The sequence below is a fragment of the Leptodactylus fuscus genome, chromosome 11 (assembly GCF_031893055.1).
Source record: "Leptodactylus fuscus isolate aLepFus1 chromosome 11, aLepFus1.hap2, whole genome shotgun sequence".
NCBI lineage: Eukaryota > Metazoa > Chordata > Amphibia > Anura > Leptodactylidae > Leptodactylus > Leptodactylus fuscus.
In genome coordinates this window covers 7,457,659-7,469,267 of record NC_134275.1, presented here as the reverse complement: position 1 = coordinate 7,469,267, position 11,609 = coordinate 7,457,659, and the positions used below count along the sequence as shown (strand labels likewise).

Sequence of the window (11,609 nt, the reverse complement as noted above, 5' to 3'; positions counted from 1 at the left end):
CATACCCACCACTCACACCCCCGACCCCCAACTCCCCCCCCTTTTTACTAGCTTTGGCAATGCCAAATATCTATTCGGACGTGCCAATAAAGCTTGTTTGATTTGAGTTGAACATGGAGTGTCTCTAGAAACTCCAAGATACTGACTCAAATCCAACCATCTGACTACTGCGGCGTTTGCACTTGCACCACTGTCCGGTGTCAGTCTGAAGGGCCCATGCACAATTTTGGAGGCTGACTTTGAGACGGATTCAGTGTCAAAATCAGCACCAAAAAACTCCATTCGCACTAACCCTAAAGCTGAGGCCCCACGTTGCGGAAAAGCTGCTTTTTTGGTTGCAGATTTTGCTGAGGTTTTTTGGCTACAAAAGGAATGGAAAATCTAAGGGCTAGTTCACACGTGGGCAAAGGGGCGGATTTTGACAGCGGATTTCGCTTCAAAATCCGCCCCTTTACAATAGTGGTCTATGCAGACCGCCAGGCTTCTTTTCTCCGCTAGCGGCAGGCTGCTGCTAGCGGAGAAAAGAAGCGACCTGCCCTATCTTCAGGCGGAAGCCGCGCAGGCTGAGCCGCGCGGCTTCCGCCCCCGGCAGCACCCTCTTATGTCGGCTCATTCATTTGAGCCGACAGCGGAGGGGAAAGCCGCGATGGTCGCGGCAGGCGGGTTTTGACCAGAGAGAGACGCGGCTCGCCGCGTCTCTCTCGGTGTCAAAACCCACGCGGGCAGTTCACATGTGAACTAGCCCTAAAGGAATCTTTTCTACTTCTCCCTTCTGCTCTACTCACTTCTGGCCTTGGTTCAAAAAACCGCAGCAAAATCTGCAACACAAAAGCGACATTTCTGCAATGTGGGGCCTCAGCCTTACTGCGCCCACTCACCAGCTAACAAGTCTGTCCTAGGCTACTGTGCAGATATAGGAGAGATCCAGCTACAGTAAGAGGAACTACCTGCACCTTCTTCCCTTCCAAGAATCACTCCAGACCCACGGCCACCATTGTGTAGGTGCACAAAAGTGATTGTCCCACTAAACACTCTGCTCCTGATCCACAGGATAGGAAATAAGTGTCTGATAGCTGGAGGCTCCAACCACTGTGACCCCCAGCAATCATGAAAATGGCAGCCTGCAAGTCCCCTGAATATGGTGCACATGGATGCGATTGCTCCATTCATGTCTATGGTAGTGCCGAGACTCTGCTAGGCCCATAGAAATGAATCTAGCACTGGCCACAAGCGCTCCCTTTACTATAGAAGACTTGGCTGACATTGGGGCGCCTTGTTCTCCGAGGATCCAGCAATTACACACATATAGTGCTGCTTCAGATTGTTCAATATTTCTCTATCAATTTGACCAAAAACAACATCAGGTCCTAAGTGGAGATAAAAATGGTGAATTCAAAGAAATGAGTCAAAAATATTAGATTTATTGTGTCGCTTGTTAGAAGCATGTCAGCAGCAGAGCGGTCTCCTCCCGGGATACCCTATGGATTCCGCTGCTGTTTCCCACACAATTGCAGACCGATCCCATATGGGTGATTTTGTCATTTGCACCGGAGCAGAAATCCGGGGCTATTTATTATCCTATAATAGCGATGACAGGGCTATGAGGATAGTCGGGGGTCTGTTGTTATAAAATTGAGCGTGAGGGATTTCAGGTGGACATTGCAACCGTGTCCTATGGAGATTCCGGCACAAGTATGAACAAGGCTGAAGGTGAGGCAGATTTGCAGCATTTTCCATGCAACATATCATCTGCCCTCAAATCAGTAAAATAAAACCGAGTGAACACATAAAATTCTGACTTTTTTACTTATTTATTGATAGTTTTTTGCTATTAGTCTATGTGATATGATCTCCTTATAAGTTGAGCCTGAAAAATCGCATAAAAAGCGAGTCGCATGGAGTCGCACGTCGCAGGCAGTCGCACATCGCAGTCGCAGGCAGTCGCACACTCACTCCCGACACTCTCCGCTGCCCATGAATGAAGCTGTCAGCCTGGCTCCTCCCACTCCGCCGCTGACAAATAAGAGTGTAACAGCTTGCCGCGCGCTGATTGGTTGCGATCCACCAATCAGAAGCGGCCACTGGATAACCCCGCCCCGTTCCCCTGCAGACGTGCTGACGAGGTGACGCCTCCTCCCGGTCTTCCTGGTCGGAGGAAAGTTTAGCCGGGGAGATGGCGGCGGCGCTGAAAGTAATGCTGGCCGGAGCGATCGTGCTCGCCCTGTGTGGGGGGCTGTCTGACGGCCAGAAGAAGAAGGAGGTGGGTGTATGACGGCAGGAGAGCCCTGTGCAGGGCAGGGTTACAGGGGCAGTGAGCGCCCTCATAGCAGCAGCAATGGCCTCATGGTGCAAACTGCACGACTTGCAGCCACTACAGGCTGAGGATCTGATCTCAGTACTTGCTGTGTTTGCTGGTCTGGTTCTGATGTCCATCTGCAGAATGGACATTATTAGATGTTTCTGTAGATCCAGCTGTCACCCTGCAGATCCTTCCTAATCCTCTAACCAACAGCTGATGGATCCTCAGGGGCGGGGCTCTGGCCCCCCACCAATCACATATAGAGGGGTCCGCCAATTGTATGGAGCGGAGGTCAAGTGTTTGTACTGCGGCTCCTCCATTGAACCTTATTGGGGTACAGCGCTCCTCTATATACAGCTGCCCTATAGATATTAAAGGATCCTAAGCCCTGTAACCACTATGCCATCCTATAAGGTAAGCACAGGACCCCTGCTCTTGTGACCAGTCCAACCCCACAAGCTAAATACGACGCAGTATGACGCAGGGGGTAACTGCCAGTGGATTTGGGATAACATAGTGTGACCGGATACACCTTTAGGCCACATCAAGAGTTCTGCATTAGTAGGAGGGAATTTGTTAACCTGTTTATGCCACTTTTTTGCCATAGATGGCGGGAATTTTTGGCTCAAAGCTCATTTGCATGCTGAAGATGGGCGCACCCTTGTTGCGCCAAAGAGTTCTTTTGTATATTTTCTATAACTTTGCAGCAGAGGGATAGATGCACAAGGGGAAATCACAATTGATTTTGCTGTAGACCATGCAGTTCTGTACAACAAAATGGCGCCCGGGCATGCACAGTAGCGCCCAGAACGGAACGTTATTGCACATGCACAGGATTTCAACCACCAGGAGCGAAACAACAGAAGATGTAGGCGGTATAGAAAGTGTGCAAGAGGAGGTCTATTAAAGGGGTGTTACAGAGGTATGACGCAGGGGGGTGCTTGCTGGACTGGGGAAAACCCAGGGTGCTCGGTGAGCCTCATTAGCATATAGTATTTATGGGGGGTCTTTGGAAGTACCAGAGTCAGCACCTGAACAGCCTAGCTCAGAATCAGTTTTCTGAATGATAGAATCCCTTTCATTTGCAACCTGCGTCTGAATTTGAAGCCTGAATAATGATCAAGTATCCGGACCATTATATAGGTGATCGCATGTACAATTACATGGGTCACTTATTGAGAATGAGCGTTCCTACTATTGACACCTTTGGAAGAGTTTATTAGGACTGACGTCCTAATGTGCGCGCTATGGTGGAGTAATGTTTGCAAAATGTATTAAGTTATGTCTGGTGCAACTTTGGCTCTCTGGATGTCAGAAAGTCAAATATACTCAGGTTATGAGCTGGCATGGATGTGCGCTGGGATACCTGGTGTGGATTATTGTAAGTCTTCTGTGCGGTGTCCCAGCCAATTTGCTTATAAGTGGTAAGAATTTACAAAAATTCTGTGCAACAAAAGTTGTGCATTAAAATTTAGCAACTTTTTATTGCTAGAGTTCTGGTGCAAGTGGCATAATGGATTCCCTTCACCGGGCAAGGTTATTAGGCCTCTTGCACCAGTTTTTTGGTGTATACATTGCTTTTACTGTTTTGCACTGCCATCAGCATTTTCCTGGTGACTGGGAATTGCACCAAATGTGAGTTGGCATAGATTTCAATCCAGGTGCAGGACCGTGTGTCATTTATAAAGAAACACAGATATGAAGATCGGGGTTCAATACGTCAGTCTTCGTACATTATGTATATTTTTGGTGAAGTTTTTGCTCATTCACCCCACTGTAGACCAGACTAATATTTTAATGTCTGTGCTATGCCCTCCTCCAGCCACTTGGAAAAACCTGCGTTTAGGGAGGGGCGGATTAATGTTGTGGCTGCCACGGTATAGGCCTCCGAATGATATACACCCTTGAGGTTATAATGGATGAACTCTGTCATTATGGATGTCAAAAATCACCAGAATATGGCCTGATCTACACAGACTGAATAGCCCTGGAAATAGCCTGGCACCCGCAGTGAGCAAGGAAGTGTCTGCCAAATGCAGCATTGTCAGGTTACTTAGTAATTGTGGTCAGACAAAAGGCAATTGTTAATAGTCTCCGTCCACTTCATTTATTGCAATGCCTGAGCTGACGCTTAACTCTCTCAAAACCACAAGTACACTCACATATATCAGCAATGTTAAGGCATTAGAGACTCGTGCAAGCATACGGACCTTTACAGCAACACCTGCTTTCAGGAAACCTAACCTTGCTTTAAAAAATCCGTTACCTGCAGACCCCATAGACTGCAATGGGATTCCACAGGTTTCTGCCCAAAAAATGCAGAGAGAGAAGTCCTTTTGCAGGACCCGGCTCTGCACATTTGTAAGATGAGTGGAATGATGAGTTTTCCTCAAACTTTCTGTTACCGTTATATTTATGGGGAAGCCGTAGATATAATTGACACGCTGTGATTTCTAAAACCGCGCCGGTATTGGAAATCGCAGTGTGGTTTTTCCCGCAAAGCGGGCATGGGATTTGCAAGAATCCCATTCACTTTGCAGCCCTGGAGTGATTTCTGTTACGTTTTTAATGGGGTAGCGCTGTCAGTTCCACGGTAATAATACAGGTAGAGTATTGTCAGATTCTAAATAGGAATCGGGACACATCTGACACTTTCTCGGTAAGCCTGCACATAGCGGATACAGTTGACGTCGCTGCGGTTCTTTCGTTGTTTGTTCATTGGTATCAGATTCACACTTTTTAGTGGATAAAGCTGCAAAACCATATGACGGCTAACAAAAAATAAGAAGTAATACATTAACAATATCCAATAGAAAACCAATCACAGCCGCCATTGCAGGAGCACAATCCCACTGTTATAGGAATAGATAGAAAATACAGTAGGGGGAATTCTAATTTATAGCAGAAAACTGGCCTAGAGGGATGTTATTGAGGTTCCCGTTTGAGGCAAGGCTCCTTCTTGCACCAAAGTGTACCTCAAGTCTTGTTCTTTGCCCCGGCCCAGTTTCCTGGCATCTCCATCAGTTCCTACCTGGCCGAGATTCCCATTCTGGCGCTGGGACCTCCAGTCGGGCCATTTAGTAAATTGTATACAGTCCTCATGACCGTTATTGTACCAACCCCACCCGTATCTCTGGGTATCTTCTCCGTACACTTTGGCGTACTACTATTCTGTCTTATTGAGCCTGGTGTCTGTAACCCTTCCCGAGTAACATTGCTGGTTTTTCCCTCTTTGCAGATGGTGTTATCAGAGAAGGTGGGACAGCTCATGGACTGGGCCAGTAAGAGGCCTGTAATTCGTATGAACGGAGATAAGTTCCGGCGACTTATCAAGGCTCCACCAAGAAACTATTCTGTGGTTGTCATGTTCACGGCGCTGCAGTCACACAGGCAATGTGTTGTGTGCAAGTAAGTATATGGAAAACGTGTGTTTCTTAATAGAGTTTATTCGAAACATAGTTTCAAATGCCTCGCTCCCATAGGAATGAATGGGAGTGAGCGAACAGCAAGGGGTTAAGCGGCATCGGCCGCGCGCCAGCCGCTCCCATTCATTCCTATGGAGCGAGGTATTCGAAACTGCAGTTTCGAATACTATTTGTTCATCTCTATTTCTTAAGTGTATGTCTAGTGAGATAAGATGGTTAAGCACACTGTGATAACTCGCATCACCCTGGCTCCTTGCTCTTGGGATAGATGGATGGATGGATGGATAGATAGATAGATAGATAGATAGATAGATAGATAGATAGATAGATAGATTGATCTGGATTCTACATTATACGGATACAGGCTCTAGCTTTTATTCCTTCTATACAATAAGCAGTAATATGGATTTGCTCTCATGCTGTATGTTTCGTGCAGGCAAGCAGACGAGGAATACCAGATCCTGGCAAATTCTTGGCGTTACTCAAGTGCATTTACCAATAGGATTTTCTTTGCTATGGTGGATTTTGATGAAGGATCAGATGTCTTCCAAATGGTAAAGTCTGACATTTTTGTTTCCGGATTATTGGACATAGGGGTATTTGTATAAGGGGTATTCACATCCATGTACAGTACGGTGGTGGGATATCAGTTATCAATCGCTGTGCCCCAGTCTTCTGGCATAGAGGGATGACATTTGACATAAGGCCGGCTGTATTTCACTCTAGTGTTAAATAATATCTTGTGAATCGAAAAATTTTCATTAAAAAATTACTGATCTGTTTCCTGCTTTTTTTACCAGTTGAATATGAATTCTGCACCTACCTTCATTCACTTTCCCCCTAAAGGGAAGCCTAAGAGAGGAGACACGTACGAGCTACAAGTGCGAGGTTTTGCAGCAGAACAACTTGCTCGCTGGATTGCAGACAGGACAGATGTCAATGTAAGAGTATACGGTGTATACAGCAAATGATATTGTCCTTTCTGAAACTATTGTTTATTTGCTTTTTATACTATTCTATTGTCCACGCTAATATCTTCACAGATCCGAGTAATAAGGCCTCCGAATTACGCCGGCCCTTTAATGCTCGGTTTGCTCTTGGCTGTGATCGGAGGATTAGTCTATTTGAGAAGAAGCAACCTTGACTTCCTGTACAACAAAACCGGATGGGCCTTGGCTGCCTTGGTAAATGCATGTTATTTATTTCATTGCAAAGCCATTAGGCGGTGCACGTGTTGCATTACTTTGTAATTTATTTATTTTTTTTACTTCATGTAACACAGTACAATTTCCGTATTTGCTGCCCGCGGCGAAATTATCGGTGGTGGAAAATGAATAGAAATTCCTCTTCCTTTTCCGCCGTATGAATATACCCCAAGGATGTCGCAATATTAGAGTGCTGCCACGTGGTTTTTAGCATTGGAGCCACTGGTGATTTCCCTTTTAAGTAAATGAAATATCAATGAATTATGGCCCATTTCTCAATACTGACTGTGCAGGTTTACTGTTACCGTGTGGTCAGTAATGAGAAATGGCCTGTAATAAATCAGCATTTCACTTACACATGAGCGCCGGTGGTCCCAGCACTGAACACGGCTGTACTGCGGCCAGAACTCCATATGGCAGCACCCTCACCACCCTGGTGTAATATAACCTAATGAGGCCGGGAGCCTTGTCCATTAGCAGTGAGCAGGACACATTTTTAGTAACTGGGTATAAACGAAATGTAAATGGGTTTTGTATACTGACGGCACTGAAACAAAGCATGCTAGAAATACAATGTTTAGTGGGGCTGTCTGCTTTGGACAGGCCCTGGTTGCAATAATCTCACAAACAAAACTAATAATTGAGAGTCCCCTGTAGCATTGGTGGCGATTGAATGTGTTGCGTGCTAAAATGCACAAGGTTCTCTTTGTAGCTGCTTTTTGCACTGGCTGAAGGTCTTGTATGTAGAGTCACATCTTATTTCTTATATTCCTGTTGCAGTGCTTTGTGTTGGCAATGACATCTGGACAAATGTGGAATCACATCCGCGGACCCCCATATGCTCACAAGAACCCACATACTGGCCAAGTGGTAAGGTGTATTTTTCTATTTTTTTGGTTTCTGCCCATATACTCCCATTGAAACAGAACTGTCAATTTTGACAAATGCTTTAGTGACTTGTAGCCTTGTTTTAGGTGCATTGTACAGTCTGCTCATGCTATAGTTCCTATAGACCAGGGGTAGGGAACGTACGGCTCTCCAGCTGTTGCAAAACTACAACTCCCAGCATGCATACTGGCTCTGCTGTTCTGGAAACTCCCATGGAAGTGAATGGAGCATGCTGGGAGTTGTAGTTTCACAGCAGCTGGAGAGCCAAAGGTTCCCTACCCCTGCTATAGACGAAGAAAATGACATGTACAACAGGCCTGACGTCGTTGCATCTAGAAGCTCGCTGGTGCCTAACCTCTGACTATATTCGCACTGAATGTTATTGATTTTTCCTCTCCTGTTTCCTGCAGAACTATATACATGGAAGCAGCCAAGCACAGTTTGTGGCGGAAACCCATATTGTTCTCTTGTTCAGTATCCTTTCATTGCTGCTCCTTTGGCAGGTCTGAAGTTTTTTAATGTACGTCTATAGTAAATGCATCGATCCCTTACTGCTATAGGTGTATATAGGGTGGTGCTGCTTTCACGGTATAGAAGGAGGAACGTCTGATCTTTGGGCGATTGAGATATTTAAAAGGGTTTTCCAGGACTTAAAACATTGTCTTAGTCTTAGAATAGGTCATCAATATTTCATGTTCCTTCCAAGAGCCCCAAACTTCCCCTGCCTCCCTGCGGCAGAATTATAATGCAGAGCTGTATGCGTGTATTCTCCACATCTTGCTCTGATCTCTGCTTTACAATGGGAGGAAGAAGTGGGGCTGCACCTGGTGCTGATTTTGGGGCGGACTTCACTTCAGATTCCACCTCATGAACATGCCCTTAGACAGTTTCTGGTTTACAAGCGCCATTGACTATGAACAATTCATTTGCTCTATCGGAATTCTAGTAAAACCGCATAGCAGACCACGAATATCGTATAAGGCTGATATATAGGAATTCGCTTGTCTTTGCCCTTACATCTGACTTCTAGATGGTGGAGTGACTTTGGGAATGGTTCTCTTACATGAAGCTGCTACTTCCGAACTGGATGTAGGAAAACGAAAGAGTGAGTATATGACCTAGAGAAAAATTAACTCCTTAGTAACTGCAATGCACATTTTTATGGGGATCGCTAAGAAGTCTTAGGCTGAGGCCCCACGTTGCTAAAATGCAGCGTTTTATGTTGCAGATTTTGCAGCGTTCTTTTGAGCTAAAGTCAAGAGTGGCTACTAGAGATGAGCGAACACTGTTCCGATCAGCCGTTCCGAACTGCACGCTCCCATAGAAATGAATGGAAGCAGCTGGTACGTACACTTTGCCAGCGGCCGGTCGCTTAACCCCCCTGCATGCCGGTTACGTCCATTCATTTCTATGGGAGCGTGCTGTTCGGAACGGCTGTTCCGAACAGTGTTCGCTCATCTCTAATGGCTACAAAAGTAATAACAGGTATAAAGGAAGCTGGAATGATCATATATTCTAACATCTGTGTATTTCTGAATATGAGCTGCATAAGGGTGTGCTCACACGGAGGAATTTACCATGGATTTGGGGGTAGATTTAGCTCCCGAATCCAGAGCAGATTCGTCACGAAATCCGCCTCCCATTATGGGAAGCGGAGATCGCAGCAGGACACGGAAAAAAGAAGCATCCTGCTCGATCTTGCTGCCGGGTCCGCGGCTCAAGACTCCCTCCTGATCAGGCCCATTCATCCGGGTTTAATCAGAAGCAGGAAGCCATGACGGAACGCCGATGTACTGCGGAAAATGAATCAGTATGTCTTTGTAGTATGGGAGGAAATCCACACAAACACGGGGACAACATACAAACTCCTTGCAGGTTTTGTTCCTGGCGAGACTCGAACCCAGGACTCCATCACTGCCAGGCTGCAGTGCTAACCACTGAGCCACCGTGTTGCACCTCTCTGAGCTGTTTCTTTAATGAGGTGCAAGTGTAACTAGAAGCACTTCTTAATTTTATAGATTTTTTTGTTCTAATTTTACATATTTGCTGATATGAATGATGTAAATTGTATTTAGTGATGTAACAATTCTGACTTTGCCTTCCTTTAATAGTCATGTGCCTGGCAGGCTTGGGGCTAGTGGTGGTATTCTTCAGCTGGCTGCTTTCTGTCTTCCGATCCAAATATCATGGCTACCCCTACAGGTAACTCGTTGCATTCTTGCATTTGATTTATTTTTATACAATTTATTTTTTTAAATGTCACTTTTTGTTTTTTAAACAATTTTAGTTTTGTACATGTGGATGAGATTACATTTTCATTTGCAGGAACTGTAAAACGTAGTGTGCAAAAAAAAAAAATAGTTTTTTTCCCCCAAAATGCAATAAAATGTATCATGAATGTATCCTTGTACTTGTAGCTTGGGGATATACCTAAATGTTCTGTATTTTCTTTGCAGCTTTCTAATGTCCTAGATGAAGTTCCATCAGACTGAAGACATTGGTAAGAGACCCAGGAACGGTTCAGGAACGCCTGCGGACAAGGATTCTACACAATGGATTGTGCACCGAAGACGCATTTTGCAAAATAACTTGTTATGAATGAGATTTGTTTCCTTTGGTGGTAACTGTGAACCAAAGACCTGATGCAGTGCCTTAGTCATATGCAGTGAAACCCCCCAACTATCCAATCCCCTCCAAGGTACAGAACCGACCCCCTCCCCATATTCCAAGTGGCATAACAAGACAATGTCATGAGTACAAAGTGAAGACGCCTGGTACAATGAGATTACCTTATTCTGCCCTTATAATAAAACTAACTTTTGATAGCTTGGTATTTTTGGTGATATGTCTTAATAGGGGTCTCTACTTTTGTGGGTGGGGTGGGGGGTTTATTATTTTAGTTGTACATGTTTTTAATAAATGATTGAATTCACTGTAAAAGCACAAGCCGTGGATTATACCGCTTCATCTGAGGCCTGCGCTTCTATATGTAATACACTGGTCACCTACCTTAGCATTGTCCAGATGATGGCGCTATCTAGCAGCTTAGCTTACTGACATGGTACTCTCCATAGACTTCTTTTCTTTCCCCTGCCATTCAGTACAAAGCATAGTCTTTGTACTACCTTATATGCAATGTATCTACTAAATAGTTCACGTCATTCTAATGCTATGTGATTGTCCGTCTTTGGGGATATGTGACCTGTGAAGGAAGGTGCGATCTTCACCGAGACATCTAGTATTATACCAGTTATAAGAGCATGCACCTATGCAATGGGATAGCAATGGAGGATCACAGTATTGTGTACTTAATAGGTTTGACATTGCTTATTTATTTCACTGTGTATTAAATTTACTTGAATATTAAACTTGCAGAACCAGAAACCATCTAAGTGCCTGACAAGTCTACACAGATCTGACTTTGAGGACCTCTCACCGCCTCCATCAGCTCTTTGCATCGTTCAATGGGATAAATTGAGCAGTGAATGCTCAGGAAGGGCGGGGGCTACAGAATGAAATATTTGGTGGAGGTGATGAAAGGTCCTCTTATAAGGGGTATTCTGGGACTTCACAGACCAATCCTTGGGATAGGTCATCGACATTAGATGGGTGTTTGGAGGGATTATAGGACTTGTGGCTTCTTCATTGTATAGCAGGAAGTGTATACAGTATACAGCAGCTCAGTTCATTCACTTGAATGGGACTGAGCTGCATTAAGGCAATAGGACCACTTAATGTCACACCACGTACTAAAACGCAGGTCACTTATAGATCCATATTTGCTCGTGATTT

At 45.0% G+C, this 11,609-nt stretch overlaps 1 protein-coding gene across 1 annotated transcript; it reads left to right on the top strand.

The window, feature by feature from the left end:
* The first annotated feature begins 2,112 nt into the window (after positions 1-2,112).
* MAGT1 (magnesium transporter 1) lies at positions 2,113-10,642 on the top strand. The gene is made up of 10 exons (XM_075260095.1): positions 2,113-2,260; positions 5,538-5,707; positions 6,161-6,278; positions 6,525-6,665; positions 6,768-6,908; positions 7,710-7,799; positions 8,228-8,291; positions 8,848-8,922; positions 9,929-10,019; positions 10,274-10,642. The coding sequence occupies exons 1-10, from the start codon at positions 2,174-2,176 to the stop codon at positions 10,287-10,289; spliced, it is 993 nt and encodes a 330-aa protein (XP_075116196.1). The 5' UTR covers positions 2,113-2,173; the 3' UTR covers positions 10,290-10,642.
* The last annotated feature ends 967 nt before the right edge of the window (positions 10,643-11,609 follow it).